The following is a 24,673-nucleotide window of genomic DNA, read 5'->3' as shown; positions in this document are numbered from 1 at the left end:
ACTGGCCATCAGGCCATCAAGCACTGCTCAGTCTCCCTAAGGCCCCACTTTCCAAACATCCCCCGAAGCCCACAGGAGCGCCGGTGACTTGGGCTAGTTTTCCTTTAATTATTTTCTCTTTAAGAACTTCTGTTGCCGCCGCCCCTGGCGGCGGGGATAAAACTTACTAGTTCAGAATGTTCTAGGCACACAATCCAATTTGCCTGCCTTGTTCCAAGTCACCACGGTGCCCTGTGGCTGACCTTTAGTGAGCCTCTTCCTTCTTCCCTGGCAGGACAGGGTAGAGCGGCCTCTTCAAGCAGGCCACCACGGGTCCTTGCTCTGCCAGATCTGTCTGTCCCCCCCAGCTCCCTCAGGCGAAGTCCTGTGGGCAGCTTGCCCAGGTTATGGCCCGTGTCTAGGTCTCTGCACACACAGGTGCCCTGGGGGCCCTTGAGGGCAGGACAGAGTCTGTGCTTTGTCCAATGTGTGTGTGTGTGTGTGCGCGCGCGCGCGCACGCGCGCATGCATGCGCACTCGCTTATGGTGGTAGTACTGATGAGAACATTAAGAGTCTGAGCCCAGTCCCTTAGCTGTTTTTGCTCAAGGATGGTGGTCTACCATTTGAGCCATACCTCCAATTTTGGCTTTTTGGTGGTTAACTCGAGATAAGTCTCTTGAACTTTCCTACCCAGCCTGGCTTTGAACTTGGATCCTCAGGTCTCAGCTTCTTGAGTAGTTAGAATGACAGGTGTGAGCCACCGGCACCAGGCCTATGCTCTGTCTTCACAGCCCTGAATGTTTGCCCTGACTTACCTTTAGACTCTGTGGAGTTACTGGTGGGGTCCAAGGAAGACTGAAGTTTGGAGTCCCCAAAGGTGGGCAATTTGGCTAGAATTGATACCACTTCATTTTGTCTATTTATGACTTCTCTGTGATAACTGACCCAGATTATCTTCTTTAAAATAAACTAATTCTTTCTGTAAATACGTAAGTTGCCTAAAGGAAAACTATCGTGCCAGTAGCCATTTCAGGGGATACATTTTGGGAGCCGAAGTCCCGCCCTGTGTCTGACCGTGGAAGGTTTTCACACACAGCTGCTGTGTTCGCAGCAGTGCCAGGCTGACTGCCTCCTTCCATCTGCTTCTACACCGGAGCCAGAGCTGCACGGAGCTAGCTTCCTTACCCTCAGGGAAGGGTTTGCAGACTGCTCCAGCCTGCTTCCAGCAGCCCCTCCTCCTCTTGCAGGTGGAGAAGCCTGGTTTCCTTGCAATTTCCGCACCTTTCTCTTAAGTGCAGTGTCAGGAATGGAGGCCTACAGAGGCAGCCCAACTTCCACTAGCTTTGAGGCGTGGAGTAGTAGACAGCAGGAGGACCTGGGGCCTGAGAGCATCACTAGGATGATCAGTGGCACAACCACACGGGCTCTGGGGAGGAAGCACTTGCACAAACAATGGGACCTGGTATATACATCTCCCCATCAGCTGGCACCCCCTTCTCTTCTCTGCTATGAGCCTGCACGGGCCTGCCTGCACACACTGGGAAAGGGAGGGGACAGCTGGGGCTTCTGGGCCCTCCCTCAGGCCTCCCTTCCCCTCACCCAGGGCGTCTCCCTCTCACACTGGGTTGGCTTTTGTAAGCTTTGTTTTTGTCAGTTGTGGGTCTTGAACTCTGGGCCTGGGTGCTTAACGCCAGCGCTCTACCACTTGAGCCACAGTGCCACTTCCTCAGCTTATGTTTTATTTGTTTTTTTTTTTTTTTTTTTGGTCCAGTCGTGGGGCCTGAACTCTGGGCTTGGGCGCTGTCCCTCAGCTCTTCAGCTCAAGGCTAGCGCTCTACCACTTGAGCCACAGCGCCACTTCTGGCTTTTTTTTCTTTTTGCTTATGTGGTGCTGAGGAATCGAACCCAGGGCCTCATGCATGCAAGGCAAGCGCTCTACCACTGAGCCACCTTCCCAGCCCCAAGCTTATGTTGTATTTAACAATTTTTTATTGTTACCATAAAGGTGATGTACAGAGGGTTAATTTTTTTTTTTTTTTGAGTCCGGTCATGGGGCCTGAACTCTGGGCCTGGGCACTGTCCCTCAGCTCTTGAGCTCAAGGCTAGCGTTCTACCACTTGAGTCACAGCGCCACTTCTGGCTTTTTCTTTTTGCTTATGTGGTGCTGAGGAATCAAACCCAGGGCCTCAGGCATGCAAGGCAAGCGCTCTACCACGGAGCCACCTTCCCAGCCCCTAGAGGGTTAATTTTTTTTAATTACCTTTTTCTTTCTTTCTTTTTTTGTCAGGGCCTGAACTCTGGGCCTGGGCGCTGTCCCTCAGCTCTTCAGCTCAAGGCTAGCGCTCTACCACCTGAGCACAGCGCCTCCCGGCCTTTTCTGCTTATGTGGTGCTGAGGAATCGAACCCAGGACCTCAGGCATGCGAGGCAGGCGCTCTTCCACTGCGCTGCCATCCCAGCCCCGGAAAGCTTCGTTTTTCAGAAAGGAATCCCCCCCCCCTCCCCAGAAGCTTCTGGAGCCGCTGTTGTCAGCGGCGGCGCCGGCGTGGCCGCTCCCATCGCCCCACTTTGAGGGCGCCGAGGCCCGGGGTCGCCACGGCGCTCAGGGCCACGGGAGCGGGCCTGGCACGGCGGGGCGCGGCGGCCTCCCCGCGCCGGGCGGCCGGGCCCCGCTCCCGGGCGCGCCCCGCCCCGGCTCCGGCGCACGCGGCGGCCTGGGGCCGCGGCCGCACCCCGGCGTGGGAGCCGCTACTTTCTCCCGCTCCCCTCCACCGCCCCGTCCCCCCGCACCGGCGCAAGTTCGACGCTGAGGCCGGCCCAGGCCCCCGCCGCCCGGCGGTCTCCGGGTGCCCCCGGCGCAGAGCGGTCCTCACGCGCGGCCGGCAGCGCGGGCCCCGGAGGGACGAGGTTCCGGCCCCGGCCCCGCCCCGCCCTCGTCACCTGGACCGCGCTGCCATTGGTCCCCTGCGGAGGGTAGGCCCCGCCCCGCCCCAGGCCCCGCCCCGCGTACTCCCACCGCTGTCAGCCTCGGGCCCGGCCCCGCCCGGACCGCGCTGCCATTGGCCGCCGGGCAGGGGCGCGGCCTCGGCGGCGGGGGCGGGGCCCGGCGATGAATGAAGCGGGCGTGGGCCGCGCGCGGGGCTTAGAGTGCAGCGCGCCGAGCGCAGTGCGGCGGCCGGGGCCTTGGGAAGGTGAGTGCGCGCGGTGAGCGGCGCGGAGCGGGGGCGCGGGGCCGCCCGACCGCGGAGCTCGGGCCGTCTGACGTCAGGAGCCGGCAGGTGTCTGCGGGAGCCGGCGGCGCGGGGCGGGCGGGGCGTGCGGCCGGCCCGGGAGCTCGGAGCGCGCGTCCGGGGCGGTGGTGGCGCGGGGCCGGGGAGCGGGGCCGGGGCGGCGGGCGCTGAGTTGGCGCCTGCTCGCTGCCAGCGCCGGGCTGCAGCCCCGCGTCTCGGCCGGGCCGGGGACACCGCTCCGGCGGCGTGGAGGGCAAGGTGGGAGTGGGTCGGGGCTCGGACGGACGGACGCGCGGACGGGGTGGCGCAGGCGGGTGGCCGGGCCGAGGCCTCCCAGCCCGGGCTCGGGGGCGGCGGCGGCGGCGGCTGAGCCAGCGAGGAAATCGCCGGGCACCGGAGTTTCTCGGCCCGGAGGTGCCGGGGCCCCGGCGCGGGGTCTGAGGTCCGCGGCGCCGTCTCCGGGCCTGGCTTCGCGCCGCCACGCGTGGGTAGCACCGGTCCGGCCGCGCGCCGGGGTCACTGGGCCCTGCCTGCCCGCCGCCCTCCTCCTCTTCCTCGCTCGTTCTTTCTTCCGTCTTTATTTCTTCCTCCGGCCAACCCCCTCGTGCCTGCCGCCTTTCTTCCCTTCCTTTCCTTCCCCGTTGTCCTCCTCCTTCCTCTCCTTCCATTCTTACCTTTCTTCCTCCCCCCTCCTCCTCCTCCTCTTCTTCCTCCTCCTCCCCCTCCTCATCCCCCCTCCCTCCTCATCCCCCCTCCTCTTCTTCCTCCCCCCCTCTCCTTCCTTACTTGTGTCCCCCCCATGGAGGTTGGAACTCTAGACAAGCACTCTCCCATTAGAGCTGCCCTACCCTGCCCCTCCCAGCCCTTTTAGCTTTCCTTATTTTTCAGTGAGACTCCGTAGTGTTGTTGTTGTTTTAACCTGGGGCCAGCTAGTGAAGCAGGCCTCCTTGGGATTTCCTGTGGGAGCCACCACATCAGACTCCCGTGTGAGTCTTGACAGTCGTGATAACAAGGACAGCGGGAGAGATTTGCTGGCCCTGTGCCCGTGGCTTCACCACGTTCTCACCAACGCACAGAGGAGAAGGCCAGGGCACCGGAACATTTGTGCCTTGCCCAGGATGGCAGAGCTGGAAGTGAGGGCCAGGTTTACCTGGACCCACTTTTAGGCATTTAAGCTGTGTTACTCTTCCCAAGGAGGAGAACCAGGGCCTAAGACATGGGAATTCAAGGAACACGGCCTTTGGCTGGGAGGGGCAGGGACAGCAGGACAGGAGGAAGGCTGCCTCTGGATGTTCTCAGATTCGGTGGCTCATCAGAGCAGGTCTCTGGAGCTAGCTGGTCCTGAATACCTTGGAGTGGGACCTCTTGCTTTCCCACCAGGCCAGGCTAGCAGGTAGGGCCTGGAAAATTCCTTCCAGCTACTTCCTTCCTTTCAGGTGGATCACTGGGTGTGGTCCCTGAGGCTGGTGCTGAGTTAGTCCCAACCCAGCCCCTCGTACCACCCGAGGGGCTGGACCATCCTTGATCTAGGTAACCCTGGCTCTGCGAGCACATCTACTAACCACAAAGTCAGCTTCTGACCTCAGAGGGGAGAGAGAAGGGCTCCAGCCCCAGGACCGCAGGGTGGGGAGCCTCGCCCTTATGCCTCCAGCTTCCTCCAGACTATATCTAATGGGGTGTGGGCCAGGCTATAAAAACATTCCTCAGCCGAGCTTGGTGGCCTGGCTCAGGAAAGTGATTAGGACAATCTCAGATTCAAAGCCAGGCTAGATATTAGTAAGATAGCCCGCGCACCAGTGGTTCAGGCCTGTAATCCTAGATACTCAGGAGGTTGAGATCTGAGGATCATGATTCAAAACCTGCCTGGTCAGGAAAGTCCATGAGACTCTAATCTCCAATTAACCACCAGAAAACCGTTAGTGGTGCTGTGGCTCCAGGAATAGAGCGCTAACCTTGAGCTGAAGAACTGAGGAACAGCACCCAGGCCCAGAGTTCAAGTCCCACGACTGACCAAAACAATAACAACAACAAATTAGTAAGATACCCCATCTTAATAGGACAAGTGTGGTGCTGTGTCCCCTAATCCAAGTGGCAAGGGAGGCCTAGTTAGGAGATTGGTACTCTAAGACCTTACCTGGAAACTAAGTAAGATAAAGTACCAACGATGCGGCCCAAGTGGTAGAGCACCTGCCTGATAAGAGCAAGACCCTGAATGTAGACCCCAGTACCACCGAAAAGAAAAGTATCTTCAGTTCCTGAGTCACACGGCCTCCGCCCTCCAGAGTGCCCAGGCCGTTGCCTTCTGGAAGGGGATTTTTCTCAGGACCTTGTCACCTGCTTTGTCCTGACACCTTTGCCTCTGCTGTTGGGAAGGGGGTCTGAGGCTTGCTGCCTGTAGGGTGGGCCTGGTCATGCCTCGTGTGGGCCCCTGCAGAGGTAGATCAGGGCCGGGGCAGGGCAGCCTGGCTGGGGACGTGCCCCCCTCTGCTCTCCCTGCTGTGTTACAGACTGCTGATCTCATCTATTGAGGGGTCCGACTTCCCTCACACCCTTCATCTCCCCTGGCGGCCACGGCATGGCCTCCTTCCCACCAGGATTTCATCAGATTTGAATCTTCGACCACATTTCTGGGGGAGGTTGGATGCCTTTTCAAACCACTTGCCTTTTGTAAAAGCCACTCACGCCAGAAACCAGGGAGGCAGTGCTGGGTGAGGCCTCCAAGGCTGGCAGCACGCTGCTTTTCCACACCAGATCCCTGAATGAAGAACTGCATCTTCCTTCCCCACCCTTCCAGCGAGTCTCCATCTGCATCCTCCACCCAGGCTTCACCTTGTCTGAGTGAGGTTTTAATCCGGCAAGTTTGGTTTGTGGGGGGGGGTACCCAGATCACCCCTGTGATCCAAGCCACAGACTCGTGTTGGGATCAGCTCCACTCCTTACCCCTGCATGCTTGGGGCCTCTGCAGTTAGTTCTTGGGGTCTCCCCTCCCCCAGACTCTGGAGGCGGTGGGCCAGCCATGCCAGTTGGGTTTCCTCATCTGGGCTGAGCCAGGTAAAGTCCATGGTGTTGTAACAGGGCCACGTCCTGCAGGTGACAAACAGGGTCATAAACACGACTTCCACGTTTACTCACAGGAGCCAGTGGAGCAGCTGGAGCCAGGTGTGAGGGCAAAGTAAGCCGCTTTGCTCCGGCTGCCACACGACCTGGGAGCCGGCACCGAGACCTGCCGGAAGACCCGGTAATCTTCTGTGCATCCAGCCCAGCAGCGCCAGGGCCCATCTGTGCAGAGAGAGGTGCATGACACCATAGTATATGTGGGGGGAGTGAGGCCTAGAGAGACCCAGGACCTTCCAGCGTTTGAGCACCTGACTGGCCGAGAGGCAGTCCCTGCCTCCCTCTGCTTCACCAATCTGCCTGAAAGGGCAAAGGAGGAAGAGAAAGAAATGTGCATGCCTCCCTCTCCCCCAGGCTCCTAGATGGGAGCAGGGGAGAGGAGGGAGGAGGAGGGGGAACAGGTGGGAGGAGAGGAGAGGAGGTAGGAGCAGATGGAGGAGGGGGGGGAGGGAGGAGAAAGGGGGAGGAGAGGAGAGGAGGTAGGAGCAGATGGATAATGGGGGGGAGAAAGGGGGAGGGGGTGGGAGGAGATGAGAGGAGGTAGGAGCAGATGGAGGAGGGGGGAGAAAGGGGGAGGAGGTGGGAGCAGGGGAGAGGGGGTGGGAGCAGGGGAGAGGAGGGGGAACAGGTGGGAGGAGGTGGGAGCAGGTGAGGCAGGCAGGAGGAAGTGGGAGCAGGGGAGAGGAGGGGAGAGGAGGTGGGAGCAGGGGAAGGAGGGGGGACAGGTGGGAGGAGATGAGAGGAGGTAGGAGTAGATGGAGGAGGTGGGAGCAGGGGAGAGGAGGGGGAACAGGTGGGAGGAGGTAGGAGCAGATGGAGGAGGGGGGAGAAAGGGAGAGGAGGTGGGAGCAGGGGAGAGGGGGTGGGAGCAGGGGACAGGAGGTGGGAGCAGGGGAGAGGGTGGGAACAGGTGGGAGGGGGTGGGAGCAGGGAAGCGGAGGGGGGAGGAGGGGGAACAGGTGGGAGGAGATGAGAGGAGGTAGGAGCAGATGGAGGAGGGGGGAGGAAGGGGGAGGCAGGTGGGGGACTGAGCTAGCGGACAGGTCTTTGGTGCCCCACACCCAGGCTCCGCATCCGCCAGCCTCCATGCAAGGCAGCTGGCTTTCTGCACCTCATCCCGCGTGGTCAGCACAGTGCCTGCTGGGCCGTGTGAGCTGCCCTGGCATCACACAGGAGTGCAAGTGTCCTAGTCCGGAGCCGGAGGAGATGCTGGTGTGAGGACAGAGAGGGGGCGGGCACTGGGGCTGAAGGGGGGGGGATGCTGGGGCGCAGGCTGCAGCTCTCCTGGTTGTGGCTGCTGCCCCAGGACACCTGTGTGCCGCGGGACAGAACGTGGCTTTACTTCCTCAGTCTTGGCTGGAGCCTGGGTGTGGGGGAAATGAAACCCATGCCCCCGGCAGTGGGCCACTGAGTGGACCCAGGAACCCCGCTCGCGGGGATCCAACAGAAGTGACACGGAGAGCTCCAGGCCTCCACGAGGGTCCCGGGTGTCCTGCAGGGACTTTGGCCATCTGGGGAAGAGGGACACACAGGAGGGTTAAGTATTCCAGAAACTTCCTATGCTCTGCACCTGCTGGGGCCAGCCCAGGTAGGGACTGAGGAAACAGATGACTGTCTGGAGGAAATAGGTTGGCGAGAGGAATATGCAAACACATAAACCAAGGCCTCACCCTCTAAGGACTAAGTGGTGGGTGGCCCATCCGAAGGCCACTGACCTTAGGGCTCCTATAACGAGGTGGGCGTGGGCTGGGGAATTCCACCCCAAAACACGCTGGCAGATGGTCTGGGGCACGGATGGAAAAATCAATGCCTGCCATTTTCAAGACAAAATGTGTAGGACCTGATGGAAAGTGTGGTCCCAGAAACTTCCTTCCCCCAAACAAAGGACACAGGTAGAATGTGTGTGCATGTGCGCGCGTGCGCGCGCACACACACACACACACAAACCCTCCACAGGGTATACGTCCTTAGCTCATCCCAGCTCTAATCAGCTAGGCCTAATCCCTGTGGCCTCTTCCACCCTGCTGGGCCGTCTGGTGGAGCCGGCAGAGAGGCTGGGGAGTCTCCACTCTCAGGTAGAGGGTGCCAGTGTCTTCTCGGGGTAAGCATGCCTCCTGGGCCCCCCCAGGCGGCTCTCCTGGTCTCAGAGGTGCTCTCTGGGTAAAGGCTGTGATGCCACGGATAACAAAGGGCTCAGGCCTGTGCTCAGGGGGTTGCGCAGGCCCGGCACCTGGATGCCTCCACCCTGGGGGTCATGTGGCTAGATGAGGTTCCTCATCTCCAGGCTGTGGGAGCCCAGCTTTGGAGGAAGCACACAATGGTCCCACCTTTTGAAATGGCCTGTCCTCATCAGGACTGCTGGCGAGGGGGCTGGTGACAGGCAGGGAGCAGGCTGGCAGAGTGTCTGTCCGTCTGCGTCACGCACATGTCTACTGAACTCAGAGCCCAACTTTTTTGCTCAAGGCTGGAACTCTACCACTTGAACTCTACCATGGCTCCAGTTCCAGCTCTTTGGTGGTTATTGGAAATAAGATTCTCATGGAAGCAGGGCACCAGTGGCTTATGCTATAATCCTAGCTACTCAAAAGGCTGAGATCTGTGGATCACAGTTCAAAGCCAGCCCCCACCAGAAAACCGGAAATGGCGCTGTGGCTCAAGTGGTAGAGTGCTAGCCTTGAACTGAAGAGCTGAGGGACAGTGCCCAGGCCCAGAGTTCAAACCCCATGACCAGACTGACAAAAAAAAAAAAACAACATGGATTTTCCTTCTAGAACTGACTTTAAGCTATGATCCCTAAATCTAAGCCTCACAAGTAGCTAGGATTACAGGCGTGAGCCACCAGCCCCCACTTTGTTTGTCGTTGGAGACAGGGCCTTGTCATTGTAGTCCAGTTTGGCCTCCAATTTGCAATCCTCCTGCCTCAGCTTCCAGGGGAAGGACAGCAGGCAGGGCCACCCTGCCCGGCTGGCCTGGCTGCTGGAGCGTGTCCCCGGCTGGCCTGCATGGCCTGGTGGACATCTGGAAAATAGCCTGCTTCCTATTTAAAATAGGATTTTAAATTGCTGACTTAAATGTAAGTGATAAGTCTAATTTTAGCTTGTGCTTCATATACTTGGGTCAGAGCTTTGGGTTCGGGTGAAAGAGCTGTGAACTAGGAGCCAAGAGACGCCAGGATTCTTTGTGAGTTTTCAAGCAGGAAGTCTTTCTGTTGTCTTGTTGCCTCCAGGGGGTGGTCCTGGGGCCAGGCCGCAGGGGCCCATGAGCGCCTGGGTCAGAGCTTCTGGTTGATGGCGACATGGCAGACTGCTCTTCTGGTCTCTTGTTGCCTTGAGTCTTCTCCATGCTCCCAGCTCTTTGAGGCTGTTCTTCATGTCAGAACCTGAGTTTTGAGGCCACAATGTGTCATGGCTTTGCTGCATCTGCCCTGACCTGTCTGGGTCCTGTGTTTCCCACTTTGGCTTGTCCGGCTGTGGATCAAGCAGGTGTGTTGTGTGTGTGTTCACAGGCTCACTGCTGGCCTGCTCTGTGCCTGTGGAGCCTGGCCCTTGGGTTTCTCTGGGAACTTTGAGGTTATTTCCATACTCTACACGGCGTCCCTCTTGTGTGCTCTCTGATGCCACACTGCTCAGATCGGCCAGGGGTCACCAGCTGGCAGAGTGGAGTTGGTGCTGTGAATGAAACCCGGACAGGGTCATGGGCCGGAGTATGACTGATGGGACCTCTGCGGTTCACAGGTGCCTGTGCTGAGCCCTGCCTCTTCCAGGGCGACACGGGGCCTTGTGTGTTAGGCTCCAGTCCAGTTCTTTCGATCCATATCTGTCACACACAGGACTGGAGAGCCGCTCAGAATGAGTCGGTCCTAACTGCCGCTGGCTGTGGTGTGGGCCCCTTCCTGACCTGTATCACCCTAGAGCGGCACCTGGCATCAGGTGGCATTCGATGTGCTGTGGCTGTTAGGACCACATCACCCTCCATCCACTGCCCCCGCCCCATCCGGGACACCCCACCTGAGGAAGCCGAGAGCTGACTGGCCTTCCAGTGAAGTTGTGCTTGTACAAATAAGTCAGCAGTTTGCTGTTACCTAGTGTTGCGATGATCCGCAAAGGGCCATCGTGGTGCTGGGCCCGCAGCCCCACCCATGGCCACCCCCAGCCTGGCCTGTAGCCTGTTGGCCCTGTCTGGGCCTCCCCAGGGAGGTGGGGGGGTACAGACCCCAAAGGGCTAGTTGGCAGACGCGTGTGGCCTCCTGGTGCTGGAGCCTGGAGGCCTAGGACCAAGGTGTCCCCGGGGCGGCCCCCCTGCTTCTCCTCTCAGCCTGGGGACACCTGTCCTGTCCCCAGTGCATCTGAGCCCACATTTCACTGCGAGTCAGATGGGACCAGGGCCCTCTGATAGCCTCTTCTCATCCTGTGAATGTCTGAGGTGGGCTCGGCCTAGGGAACCCGTGCCAGGACCCCCCCTGAGCACACTGAGGCAGTGTGTGTGTTGGGATGGGTTTGCTTCGTCCCCCTGGGAAGCTAGTTGTCTCACAGGTTCCTAGGAGGCCTTGGGGCCTGGACGGCTCTGGTCCTGGCTGCAGCCCCTCTAAAAAGAGTGTGGGGCAGTACTGGAGGAGAGCGCCCAGCCCGGGGTGCACTGGTCACTCACCCAGCCTGGCTCTGGGGTGCACTGGTCACTCACCCAGCCTGGCTCTGGGGTGCACTGGTCACTCACCCAGCCTGGCTCTGGGGAATGGGCCCCGGGAGGCTGAGCCAGGCCCCAGGGCTGGGCCCACCTCCAGCCCAGTGGGACCAGTTTGGTTCTTGGAGCTGAGGGAGAATTGTGAAGTGTTCTGGTGCAGAGTCAGGGAGACCTGGGCCAGGGGCCGGGCTCTGTCCCGGCGTGGATGGCTCTTGAGAGTTCTGGGAGACTCTTTTCCCCTTCCTCATTTTCCTATGGGGTAGGAGGCACTGGATGGCTGGTTGATCCTCAGGGAAGATCCAGGCTGGGTTGAGGGTCACCTCCCGAGGGGACTGTTGGGGTGTTTGCCCCATACATACAAAGCAAAGCCATGGGGGACAGTGTGGGTCACGGTGATAGGGGGTCTGGGGCCCAGCTCAGTCCTGTGGTGTCTAACTCCACCATGCATGGTGGCCGTCCACCCAATGGCTCTCTCCTTGCCGGGGCCCTGCCCCATGTCTTGGTAACAAGCTCTTCTTCCCACAGTCCTAACAACCACCAGAGTGGAGCCCCTTCTCAGGCCGGGCGATGGGCTGTGTCAGAAGGCCCGGGCCAGGCCTTGGTGGGCTTGGGTGGGCTTGGGGATAGGTGCAGGGACAGGGACAGGCTGAGGGTCGCTAACCGGACGTTCTTCTCACAGAGTGGGCTCTCCTGCTGCGTCTCCCTCCCTGCCGAGCCGTGACGCCCTCCCCACCGTCCCGGAGATGCCCCAGCACATGACGGGTGACCAGCGCCTCCTCGCGGTGCCGCGGCTCCTCTTCACGGAGCCCTTGGCCACCGAGAACGGCTGCAGCCGCAGCCCGCCCCACAGCAGGGGATCGCCGGCCTCCCTGCGCTCCGCCGACCTCAGTCCCCTGGACTCCTGCAGCCAGCCCCTGTGCCAGCCCCCGGCGGAGAAGCCCGGCAGCCAGGGGGCCGGGGACATGCGGTACGCGTCCTCGGGGACGCAGGGCCTGCTGTGTGGCTGGCGGACCTTCACGCCTCGCTGCCTGCAGGCCTTCAACACGCCCAAGGGCTTCCTGTTCTTCCTGTGCGCCGCCTCCTTCCTGCAAGGGATGACGGTGAACGGCTTCATCAACACGGTGGTCACCTCCATCGAGCGCCGCTTCGACCTGCACAGCTACGAGAGCGGGCTGATCGCCAGCTCCTACGACATCGCCGCCTGCCTCTGTCTCACGTTTGTCAGCTACTTTGGGGGCAACGGTCACAAGCCGCGCTGGCTGGGCTGGGGCGTGCTGATCCTGGGTGCCGGCTCGCTGGTGTTCACGCTGCCCCACTTCATGGCCGGCCGCTACGAGGTGACGGTGGATGAGGGCGTGGGGACATGCCAGGCCAACCAGAGCGTGGCGTGCTCCGACCGCACCTCGGGCCTCTCCAGCTACCGGCTGGTCTTCATGCTGGGCCAGTTCCTGCACGGCGTGGGTGCCACGCCCCTCTACACGCTGGGCGTCACCTACCTGGACGAGAACGTCAAGTCCAGCTACTCGCCCATCTATATCGGTGAGTGGGGCTGGCGGGGCTGGGGCCAGCACGGGTTCAGCATGGCGGCTGGCACTGAGCCTGTGCCTGCGGGCATCTGGCGGGGCTCTGCTCTTTGTGCGTTTCTTATTCACGGCCTCACCGGCTGCTCCCTGAGGGGCAGGCCAGCCGTGGTTTCATCTGAGCACCAAAGGACGCCTTTGGTGACACCGTGTCCTCGGTGAAGCCCCACAGGGCCCCACAGTGTGTGGGGGTGTAGGGGGAGGGGGATTGAAACCGGACCCAACGAGCCCTGCCCCCGACAAGCCCCGTGTGAGTGGATACAACTAGATGTCAGACCCAGCACAGCTGCGTGCGGTGGACCAGACCTGGAGGGACACCGTGGCTCTCTCGGGAGGGCTCGGGATGCGACTGACCGCCATGTTCTGCTTGCCTTCCAGCTATCTTCTACACAGCCGCCATTCTCGGCCCTGCAGCCGGCTACCTGATAGGAGGCGCCATGCTGAACATTTACACAGATATGGGCCCACGGTGAGTGACCTGGCCTGTCCACCTGTCCATGTTGGTGCCTGGGCCCTGCAGTCCCGAGAGGTGGTTTTGCCCGGTGGTGTCCACGGCATGCGGCGCTGCTGGCTGGAGCAGGAGGAATCAGGGCTGGCTGTGGGATGGGCCCCTCAGGTCGGTGGGTGGGAGGCCTTAGGAGCCCAGCTGGGGGGGGGGAGGGTGGAAAGGGGGAGGGCCAAGGGCTGTCAGGCACAGCCCAGTGCTCTCCAGCCCTGGCTGCGGGCTTCTGCACGCCGCACCTGAGCTGACAGCCCCTTTCCTGCCGCCATGTGGAAATTCTTACCTTTCACTTCCCTGTCTTCTGTTTGTGATGCTCGTTTGGGTAATGCAAGCAGGAGAGTGAGGACGCAAGCCAGAGAGGGAGGGCCAGAGACAGACGGTGAGGGTGAGAGGAAGAGGGAGAGGCAGAGAGCACGGGAGGGGCCGGCGGGGAGGGAAGGAGAGGTGGCCCTTGCTGACCGCAGACTGCAGGCCGTGCGGGCGGCTGCAGCCCTTGCCCTGCATGAGGAGGGTCAGCTCCTGTGAACGTTTTCCTGATGGTCATTCTGTGTCTTGGGCACCGCTACACCTTGAGACTCTCTCTGCAGATGGCGCCCCCGTCTCTGCCCTCTCACAAAAGCCACCTCTGGCCCTGGGTTGAGAATGTGGGGTCGAGTGTGCGCATTCTGTGCAGAGCCTGGAGGTAGGTTGGGGCTCGTGTCCCGGGCTGGACGCTTCGCTCGCTCTGCCCTCTGGGGCTCTGGGGCTCTACCCACGTTCCTCATGGGTTGGGGGGAGGCAGAGCGCATTCCTGGCCCTGAGGGGCGGCTGCAGCTGTTCCCTGCGAGCACAGAGCAGGACCTCGTGCTGCTGCCTGGCTGGGCGTCCCTTTCTGTTCTGTCTCCTTCCTGCCTGCCAGCATTGGCCCTGTCCTCCTCCTCTTCCTCTCTTCCTCTCCTTGATGACCACCCGGAAGTCACAGCCTGGACGGCCTCTGCCTTCCTGGTGGTTTTTCCCTTCTTCTCTTTCCACTTGGGAGCTCACCCATGTGCAGATGGCAGTCACAAGCCTAATGGTCCCTCTGCGGGGCTCTCAGCCAGAGCCGGCTGAACACTCTGTCCCTGAGCTCCATCGCCCTGGGGACACCGCCTGTCCCCCGGCACTGGTGGGTAGAGGAGCCCCTGCTGCTGCTCCTCGGAGGGCCTCCCCTCCCAGGCCCCGCCCACCGTAGTCTCCAGCCTGCAGGGAGGTGTGGGCAGGCGGCCACAGGGCCAGAGGCCTCTGCGGACCCTGTGCAGAGGGACCTCGAGGTCTGCGCAGAGGAGGAGCAGCTTGGACGCCCCACTTGTATGTGTACTGAAAAGGACCCTGGTGGGCCAAGAAATGACCTCAGGCCGCTGCCTTTCCCAACAGGAAGGAGCTGACCACAGAAAGCCCACTGTGGGTCGGTGCCTGGTGGGTTGGCTTCCTTGGTGCTGGGACGGTGGCTTTCCTCATTGCCATCCCGATCCTTGGCTACCCTCGGCAGCTGCCAGGTAGGCCCCTGCTCCAGCCCGGACGTACCCTCTAGGACACAGGACATGCCCTTTGCCCTGCCCCCTTCCTTCTGGCCACTCCCACCAGTGAGGTGGGGGACAGTCTTTGCCGCTGGGAGGAAAGACTCCGGAATGGACGGGGCAGAGGTGACCGTCCCCGGGCCGCTGTCCTCACCCCATGGAGCCTGCTGCCCCCTCCCCAGGCAGCCCTCCCCCCTCCCGAGGGTCCTGTGTGGGCCTCCCCCTCACTGCAGCCGTCCCCCGTGTCCCTCCATCTCGGGCCACAGACCCTGTGTGGATCAGATGCGATATCCAGCCCTGCTGGGAGAGCAGAGGGGCAGGGCTCGTGGGAGGCCGGCCTCACAGGGCCTTGGCCTTCTGGGAACCTGCCCCTTCTCTCCTAGGCTCCCAGCGCTACCTGGTGGTGAAAGCGGCCGAGACGCACCGGCTGAAAGACAACGGCCACAAGTCGGCCAGCAACCCCGCCTTCGGGAAGACTGCCAGAGACCTGCCCCTGTAAGGACACACTGGGCGTGGGGCACCGGCCCACCACGGCCTCGTAGACCACAGCCCGGGGACCTCTTCCCTGACCGCTGACCCCTAAACGTGGGGAGCAGCAGCAGAGTCCCTCCCCAAGGCTGCAGCCATTGCGGGTTGTTGGCGGGTCTCAGCCGTCCCCTGAGGCTCCTGAACCTCAAATGAAACTTCCCACCAGCAGCAGCGCCTCCCCTCCCCCCCCCTCGCTCAGGCCAAGGGTGCAGACCCTCCCCAGGGAAGCTGTGGGCTTTGGCAGTCGGCGCCCTGGGTTCCGGGACCCTTTGCAGGCCCTCCTCATGCCGCCATTTGGAGGGCTGTCGTGATGGGTGCCCATCCCTCCTGGGTGCAGGGAGAGGAGCGACCGAGAGCCGCCGCTGGCCGCCACCGCGTCCCTCCTCTGTGGGGCAGAGTCGCCGTGCTGAGGGCTTTGCCCTTCCCCTCCCCCAGGGGAGTCAGCCATGCTGGCCCGGACTCCTGTCTGCCAGGCTGGCTGGCCTGGACCCAGAGCTCAGCGTGGCCTAGTGCAGCCCAGTGCAGCCTGGTGCAGGGGAGAGCCCAGGCACCCTTGGCTCGCGTGCACTGAGCACAGTGGATCTCCTAAACTGGCTACTGCTTAGCAAATTCTGGGCCCCGTTTCCGCACCCATGCCCATTAAAGCCCCAGACAAGTGGTCTGCAGCTCAGGCGGGAGAGCAGGGCTGTGCAGCCAGGCAGCACAAGCTAAGCAGGTCTGGGCACCAGGGTGGGCACCACTTGGGGAAGGACCCACCCCGTGCCAGCACCTGCTCATGGTTTCCTCTTCGTTCTCTTCTTTGTCGGGGAGGGAGGGTGACTCAAGTGGTAGAAAGGCTAGCTTGCCAGGATCAGCCCTGAGTTCAAATCCCAGGAGAATAGAAGAAAAAAAAAAGCACTGCAACCCAAAGTTAGAGTCTGGCCAGGATCCGCTGGAGCTCTATGAGCACTGTTGGCCTGGTTGGACCGCCCATGACCTCGCCAGGTGTGAAGGTCAGGCCGCTGGTAGCCATCCTTCCACATAAGCATGGCCCATGCCTGCTGGCTGTGCCCGCGGGCCGGGACCACTCCAGAGCTCCTCGCGCCGCGCCGCACGCGCCTCCTTCCTCATGGGCCTCAGTTTTGTCCTTTGTTCTCAAGATGTAGAGCGTGCCAGTGAGTACCTTGAAAGGCACGCAGCTTTCTGCCTGCCGAGGTGATGGGGAGGGGGGAGAGGCCGCTGTCCACCGCCGAGAGGAGGAGTGCAGGTTTGGCAGAACCAGGGCCGGGGCTTGGAAAGCAGAAATGCACACCAGCACCCCTGCCTCTGCTTCCAAGACCTGCCCGCCAGCACCCCTGCCTCTGGACGCACAGAAGAGCCACCTGGTACCGCGCCAGGCTTGGGAGAAGCCGCTTCAGCTCTCCTGGATTAGATTTACGACTTGGGGCTTAATCTCCAGGCCAGGGCCCTGTCCCTGAGCTCTTTTGCTCAAGGAGAGCACTCTACCACTTTGAGCCACAGCGCCACTTCCAGTTTTCTGATGGATCATTGGAGATAAAGGTCTCACAGACTTTTCCTGCCTGGGCTGGCTTTGAACCACAATCCTCCGATCTCAGACTCCTGAGTAGCTAGGGTGACAGGCCTGAGCCACCAGTGCCTAGCTTGTGAACCACCAGAAAACCAGAAGCGGCACTGTGCTCAAAGTGTAGAGCGCTTGCCTTGCACAGAAAAGCTCAAGGAGGCCAGGCCCTGGTTCAAGCCCCAGGATTCAAAAGGAGAGGCAGTAGCCTTGTGAGGTTTGTTGGGTTTTTTCCACACTGAGGACCTGCCCACTCTTTCCACTCTCTGTTCCCCCTTAGCTCCATCTGGCTCCTCCTGAGGAACCCCACGTTCGTCCTGCTCTGCCTGGCTGGCGCCACCGAGGCCACGCTCATTGCCGGCATGTCCACGTTCGGCCCCAAGTTCCTGGAGGCCCAGTTCAGCCTGAGCGCCTCCCAGGCCGCCACCTTGTTCGGTGAGAAGACTTGAGTCTTGGGGGGCACTGCAGGGAGGCCCGCAGCTGACCAATTCGTCCAGGCTCCCACCTTTCCCACTGTGTTATAGAAGGGTTTTGGGGTCTGGCTGTCCCCAGGCGCTGGGCAGAGAGGCTTCCCCAGTGCCCCTCAGGGTTGGCCCCTCCAGCGGTGCCCGCGTGCCTGCTGTCCTTGATCTCTGGGCCTCCTCCCCCTGGGCCTTGGGCGGAGGCCCTTGCAGGGCTGTGCTGAGTGCTCAGGGCTGCCCGCTGCCCGTGGAGGCCACGGGCCTCAGTGACCCCGACACTGACAGCCCTCCCTCCCCAGGGTACCTGGTGGTTCCGGCCGGAGGCGGCGGCACGCTCCTGGGCGGCTTCCTGGTGAACAGGCTCAAGCTCCGTGGGCCCGGGATCATTCGCTTCTGCCTGCTCTGCACCCTGACCAGCCTGCTTGCCTTCTTCATCTTCCTCACGCACTGCGAGAGCGTGCCTATGGCCGGCGTGACGGCCGGCTACAGTGGCAGGTGAGCGCGGCAGGCCCTGCGGGAGGGGCCCGGCGCCCCTGTCCTGTTCTGGTCGCAGTGGCTGCGCACGGGCAGGGAAGACCCCGAGGGGATCTGCGCACCGCTGACTCCAAGCCCTTCCGAAGCTCCCTGTCCGACCTGCTCTGCCACAGGAGCCACAGCCCTGCCTGGTCTGTCTTCTCTATGAGAGGGAGGCAGAGCCCCAGCACATAGGGTCCTAGGCTGAGGTGGACATGACAAGGCGCTTGTGTGTGTGTGCGCGCGTGCGTGTGTGCGTGCGTGCGTGTGTGCGTGCATGTGTGTGCATGTGTGTGTATGCGTGTGTGCGTGCATGTGTGTGCATGTGTGTGCATGTGTGTGCAGTGGGATATGCAAGCACCCATGGGGAAGGTCAGATGTGTGCCTGGCCTGGCCCTGGGGACACCTGTGCCCACACTGTCAGCCTGGCTAGCACGGAGCTGCCTGGAAGCCTTGACTGTGGCAGCAGGGAGGGCAGAGAGTGGCCTGGGTGTTCTGGTGCCGCTGTGGGTGAAGCTGGTCCACGCTGGGTGGGTGCAGAGGGCAGAGTCGGGTGGTAGATGGGATGGTGGGTGTGATGGCAGCACAGCATGCTCTGCTTGGAGGAAGGAGGTGTGATGGCTGGTGGCTGCTGGCACACACACACACACACACACACACACACGCACGCATGCATGCAGGCTGTGGCTGCAGCACACAGGCTGGCCCGTGCTGGGAACGGGGCCGGATTGCAGGTGACTGCAGGTGACGGAAGCTGGCACTCCTGACGCTGCCTTCAGGCAATGCACATGGGTTTCCACGGACCCGAAACAGAAACAAACCAAGGGAGATGGTGGGCACGCCAGCCGCCCTGGCTGCCCTCAGAAGTAGAACACTGGTGGGCCTCTCGAGTTGTGGGCACAGGCTTGGCGCATCTGCAGACCCCAAACGTCGCTGGGTGGGGATGAGGCCCGGGCCGCCCTGGGGCCCTGGCGCTGGCCTCACGTCCGGCCTCCCGTCCCCCTGCAGCCTGTGGCGGGAGGGCCACCTGAACCTGACGGCCAGATGCAACGTGGCCTGTGGCTGCCAGCCGGAGCACTACGCCCCCGTGTGTGGCTCGGATGGCCTCACCTACTACTCCCCCTGTCACGCGGGCTGCGCCAGGGCCCACAGCACTGGCCCGGGAGGCCTGAAGGTGAGTGTGGCCCCTGCCCCGGCCCCTGCCCAGCTGGGACCGGGAAGCCGGGCCTTCTGTGTGTGATCAGCGCTGTTGTTGGGCTCCCCAGGTGTACCGAGACTGTAGCTGTGTCCCTTCGAATGTTTCCTCTGGCTTTGGCCATGCCACCACAGGGAAATGCACCTCAGCCTGTCAGAGGAAGCCCCTCTTCCTGGTTCTGGTGTTCGTTGTAATTATCTTTACATTCCTCAGCAGCATTCCTGCGCTGACTGCCACGCTACGGTAAGCACTCTCCCGCAGCACCGGCAGGTGGCGCTCTGCAGGCCCCGGCGTGTGGGGCTCCCCGGGCAGCAAAGAACTGACTGGCGTCTGGTGGGGTGCTGGCCACCTGGGGAGGAGGCTTGGCCAAGACGCCTGCCGGCCGCGGGTGCTGGGTGGCTTGGCCCTCCGGTGCCCATGTTGCTGTGTGTTTCCTTGCAGGTGTGTCTGTGATCGGCAGCGGTCCTTCGCCCTGGGGATCCAGTGGGTCGTAGTGAGGACGCTAGGTACTGTGCCGTGGGAGGGAGCGTGTGCACGCCTGTGGGTGTGCCGTGGGAGGGAGCGTGTGCACGCCTGTGGCTGTGTGGTGGGAGCGTGTGCACCCCTGTGGGTGTGTGGTGGGAGGGAGCGTGTGCACGCCTGTGGCTGTGTGGTGGGAGGGAGCGTGTGCACGCCTGTGGCTGTGGGGTGGGAGGGAGCGTGTGCACGCCTGTGGCTGTGGGAGGGAGCGTGTGCACGCCTGTGGCTGTGTGGTGGGAGGGAGCGTGTGCACGCCTGTGGGTGTGTGGTGGGAGGGAGCGTGTGCACACCTGTGGCTGTGTGGTGGGAGGGAGCGTGTGCACGCCTGTGGCTGTGGGGTGGGAGCGTGTACACGCCTGTGGCTGTGTGGTGGGAGCGTGTGCACACCTGTGGCTGTGGGGTGGGAGGGAGCGTGTGCACGCCTGTGGCTGTGGGGTGGGAGGGAGCGTGTGCACGCCTGTGGCTGTGGGGTGGGAGCGTGTGCATGCCTGTGGCTGTGGGGTGGGAGCGTGTACACGCCTGTGGCTGTGGGGTGGGAGGGAGCGTGTACACGCCTGTGGCTGTGTGGTGGGAGCGTGTGCACGCCTGTGGCTGTGTGGTGGGAGGGAGCGTGTGCACGCCTGTGGCTGTGTGGTGGGAGGGAGCGTGTGCACGCCTGTGGCTGTGGGGTGGGAGCGTGTACACGCCTGTGGCTGTGGGGTGGGAGGGAGCGTGTGCACGCCTGTGGCTGTGTGGTGGGAGGGAGCGTGTGCACACCTGTGGCTGTGGGGTGGGAGGGAGCGTGTGCACGCCTGTGGCTGTGTGGTGGGAGGGAGCGTGTGCACGCCTGTGGCTGTGTGGTGGGAGCGTGTGCATGCCTGTGGCTGTGGGGTGGGAGGGAGCGTGTGCACGCCTGTGGCTGTGGGGTGGGAGGGAGCGTGTGCACGCCTGTGGCTGTGGCTGTGGGAGGGAGCGTGTGCACGCCTGTGGCTGTGGGAGGGAGCGTGTGCACGCCTGTGGCTGTGGCTGTGGGAGGGAGCGTGTGCACGCCTGTGGCTGTGGCTGTGGGAGGGAGCGTGTGCACGCCTGTGGCTGTGGGAGGGAGCGTGTGCACGCCTGTGGCTGTGGGAGGGAGCGTGTGCACGCCTGTGGCTGTGGGAGGGAGCGTGTGCACGCCTGTGGCTGTGGGAGGGAGCGTGTGCACCCCTGTGGGTGTGTGGTGGGAGGGAGCGTGTGCACGCCTGTGGCTGTGGGAGGGAGCGTGTGCACGCCTGTGGCTGTGGGAGGGAGCGTGTGCACGCCTGTGGCTGTGGGAGGGAGCGTGTGCACCCCTGTGGGTGTGTGGTGGGAGGGAGCGTGTGCACGCCTGTGGCTGTGTGGTGGGAGCGTGTGCACGCCTGTGGCTGTGGGAGGGAGCGTGTGCACGCCTGTGGCTGTGGGGTGGGAGGGAGCGTGTGCACGCCTGTGGCTGTGGGGTGGGAGGGAGCGTGTGCACGCCTGTGGGTGTGTGGTGGGAGGGAGCGTGTGCACGCCTGTGGCTGTGGGAGGGAGCGTGTGCACGCCTGTGGCTCCTTCTCTGCTCCAGGAGCCTGAGCCCCCTCCCAGCGGGCCGTGCGCATGCCAGCCTGAGCCCCCTCCCAGCGGGCCGTGCGCATGCCAGCCTGAGCCTGTGCCCACGGAGGAGCCCGCCTCCTCGCTGCGCGCTGCCAGGGCTCACTGCTCGCTCTTTGCCCGGTGCTTGTCTTCCTGGCCCCAGGCAGTGGCCAGGCCACCTTGCTCAGAGCCCACATGCCCGGGTGCCTCCCGCTGCCAGCCCTGCCTGGCATCTCCTCCCGTCGCTGAGCCAGCCTCTCTCCACAGGCAGCATCCCCGGGCCCATCGCCTTCGGCTGGGTGATTGACAAGGCCTGTCTGCTGTGGCAGGACCAGTGTGGCCACCAGGGCTCCTGTTTTGTGTACCAGAACGCAGCCATGAGCCGGTACATGCTCACCGCAGGGCTCTCCTACAAGGTGAGGCACGGCAAGGCCCCCTCCGGCTCCCAGGGCTCCAGGTGCTCTGGGCCCAACCCCAGCGCACGAAGGCCTCTTGGCCTGGTCTGCAAAGGGTCATTCTCCCTATCCTTGTCCGCATGTGACCCAGCCCAAGGAAGCCAAGGGACAACTGGGCCTCAGAAGGATGGTGGCTGGGCATTGGGAGCAGCTCTCTCCCTCCCCGCCCTCCCCCGCCCCCCCGCTGCGCTGTCCACCCCTGCGTGACTGCTGGCCCTGGCTGGAAAGCCCTGGAGAGGTCCAGAATGGCTCCAGTGGGGAACAGCCGCCCCCAGCTGGGCTCCTGAGAATGGCACCGTCCTGCTGGGCTCTGAGAATGGCACCGTCCTGCTGGGCTCTGAGAATGGCACCGTCCTGCGGGGTCCTGAGAATGGCACCGTCCTGCTGGGCTCCTGAGAATGGCACCGTCCTGCGGGGCCCGTGGGGGGGGCATGGCGCCAAGGGAGTGTGCTTGGGTGATCATTTTAGAAGCAGGTGCACATGGGCTCCCCCTCGATCCCTCAGCCTTGGATCCCTGCACAGCCTGTAGAAATAGCCCTGTGTGCAGCCTCCACCCATAAGCAGAGGTACCCCAGAAAACACCAGGGCAGACACGGAGGCCACGGATGGCCGCTGGCACCGAGAGGGGCGGTGTGGCCCCGGCTGCAGACACGGAGGCTCAAGCAAGGGAGCAGTCTGATGCCCAGGCTGAGTCCGTGGGCAGCGGGCAGCACACAGTCCCTTGTCGTGTCAGGACGGCAGGTTTAGGGCCACCTTCCGTCCAGGGGGACCTTGTCTTCCATGTGGACTTCTATACCAGCTGTTTCCCTTCCCAGGTGCCCAGGGCTGGGGCTGGCACCTGGGCTTTCTGCCACCTTGCCGTCTGCCTGTGTTTAGACCTGGCACGGGGTGTGCAGGCTGCAGGCTGCAGCTCATTCGGTACCTGACGGGGCAGACCGCGTGCCTCTCAGCCTGTGCTGACGACTTGACATGGTGGCCTCCCCCTGGCCCCATCCCCACCCCCTGTCGTTCAGACAAGGGTGGCTCTCATTTCCCCTTAAAGCACCATGGGTGCCGTAAGCCCAGCCCTGTGGGGAGCCCGTGTCTTCACACCTGCGTGGGTCTGATTCCGAGTGTGGGATGAGGCCTAGCAGCCTTCTGTCTCCCCAGGTGCTCGGCTTCCTCTTCTTCACCACTGCCTGTTTCTTGTACAAGTCGCCGTCGGGTTCCCCAGAGGGCCTGGACAGCACCTCCCTGCCCAGCCAGTCCTCTGCCTCCGATGGCCCCGCAGACCTGCAGCTGCAGAGCCGCGTCTGACTCGGGACACAGCCGCCCTCTGCCTCTCCCAAGAACAGCCCCGCCCCACCGTCCTGCCCAGCCCTTCTCGGGAGAGCTGAAGACCCGGGGACAAGCTCATCTTGGATTCTGGGGGCCAGGAGAAGGGATATGGGACACACCAAACACAGCCCCTCCTGGCCCAGGGCTGGCCCCGGGGTGGCCGGATCTGGGCAGCCCACTTGATGTGTTCAGACTTGCCACCTGTCCTCAGCGGGGCTGCGAGAGCAGCTGTAAATAGATGTCTGTGGACCCACATTTCACATCTCTGTGCTTGTGGGGTTTGTCTCTACCTGGTCACCTGGTGTTGGTCAGGGAAACTCCAGCCAGGGCCGAGTCCTGCACCAAGCAATGAGTGGCCAGCGTGTTTCTATGTGTCTTCCGTTAAAACCACGTATGTAATATATTTTAATATTTAAAGTACACATCCTGTGCAGTGTGTGTGTTTCCCTCGGTTGAATTTGCGATTCCCATGGTTTCCATGGCATTGGGAGTCCCTGGCACTGCCTCCCAGCGCCTCCGCTCCTCCCGAGGCCACAGCAGCGGTGGACCCGACGGGCTCTGCTCCCGGCCGTGGGGACGGGCCTGCATGGCCTGGCTCTGACCCACGTCGGGCACGACCTGGAGGGCTGGACGGTGGACTGCCATCTGCAGATGAGGCTGTGCACACGTGAGCGTGTACATCTGTGTGCGCACATCTCTGTGTGCCCAGCAGGGTGGAGGGGTGGTATGGCATGAGTCCCGTGCTCTGACCCATGGGCGTGTGAGTTCCCAACAGCAGTGTGTCCCAAAGAGATGCAGCCGGTGAACCCATCAGTGAAGGAGAGGGAGAGGCGGGAGCGGGAGGGGGAAGCTGCCAGGGAAAGGAGCATCTGAGCAGACGCCTGAGGAAGGGATGAACGTTTCCAGTAAAAGACCGCCTAGTACAGGGGTCCTGGGTGGGAACCACAACAGACACTGTCTGTCCTTCACCAAGCGTGCTGCCTCTCAGGTCCTACAGGGGCCTGCTGTGGCTCTCATCACCTCCCTCTTCCCCTCAGATGCCTTCCCTGTGCTGGTAACAGGCAGAGAACCGACACTCCCTAACTTCGACACTCCCTAAGAGGCAGAGAACCGAGGACACTCCCTAACTTCCACACTCCCTCACAGGCAGAGAACCGACACTCCCTAACTTCAGCACACTGGGAGAAACCAGCCCACCCAGCCAGAGCCACTGCCTCAGGCCAGAAGTTAGAGAGCTGGGATCCGAGGATCTGGGACGTGTGTCTGGGCCGCAAGCAGGAAGGCTTGCAGCCAACACCAAGGGCCAGGCCGGCTTCCCTGGGCTCATCGTGTGACCAAGGCTGCAGTATAAAAGATACAAACGTACACATGCAAGTTCACACGAAATACAGATAGTAAAGACAGGTGACTGCTATCCGACTCACACTCTCCCAGCAGCAGGGGGGCCCCAGATCCGCCTGGTGTGCCTAGTGCCGGGCCTCCCGGCGGTGGCAGGTCCGCCTGTGTGTGCCTAGTGCCGGGCCTCCCGGCGGTGGCAGGTCCGCCTGTGTGTGCCTAGTGCCGGGCCTCCCCGGCGGCAGATGCCCTGTGCTCCAGCACAGCCACCACCTCTCCTCCCTCGGCTCTGCTGGGTAGAGTGGGGGTCCCCCACAGGACACCCCCGCTCAGCCACTGCCCCCTCCCCTGGCGTGATGGTCCTGTGGTGTGTGCCACATTCCAGGGCAAGAGGAAAAGCCCTAGACCCCTGGCCACCTCCCGGCGGGGCCTCACACTCCACCAACACCACTCACACTCACACCTCACACTCACACTCCACCAACGGCAGCCGTGTTGCCACAGCCCCTGGTCACCTGGTCACCCAGGCGCTTCCTCACCTCATCCCACTCAGCCCAGCCGGGCCTCGCTGCCCCCACCGACTTCTCTTTACAGCCCTGA

At 62.4% G+C, this 24,673-nt stretch overlaps 1 protein-coding gene across 1 annotated transcript; it reads left to right on the top strand.

Moving 5' to 3' along the window:
- The first annotated feature begins 3,138 nt into the window (after positions 1-3,138).
- LOC138837784 (solute carrier organic anion transporter family member 4A1-like) lies at positions 3,139-23,160 on the top strand. The gene is made up of 12 exons (XM_070036796.1): positions 3,139-3,170; positions 11,683-12,542; positions 12,962-13,052; positions 14,478-14,599; positions 15,004-15,115; positions 16,987-17,141; positions 17,467-17,662; positions 18,689-18,854; positions 18,946-19,118; positions 19,317-19,381; positions 21,234-21,382; positions 22,571-23,160. Exons 2-12 carry the CDS (start codon positions 11,747-11,749, stop codon positions 22,715-22,717), a joined length of 2,172 nt encoding a protein of 723 aa, XP_069892897.1. The 5' UTR covers positions 3,139-3,170; positions 11,683-11,746; the 3' UTR covers positions 22,718-23,160.
- The last annotated feature ends 1,513 nt before the right edge of the window (positions 23,161-24,673 follow it).

Source organism: Dipodomys merriami, unplaced genomic scaffold (assembly GCF_024711535.1).
Source record: "Dipodomys merriami isolate MVZ:Mamm:240054 unplaced genomic scaffold, mDipMer1.0.p SCAF_275, whole genome shotgun sequence".
Lineage (NCBI taxonomy): Eukaryota > Metazoa > Chordata > Mammalia > Rodentia > Heteromyidae > Dipodomys > Dipodomys merriami.
This window is presented reverse-complemented; position numbering and strand designations above follow the sequence as displayed.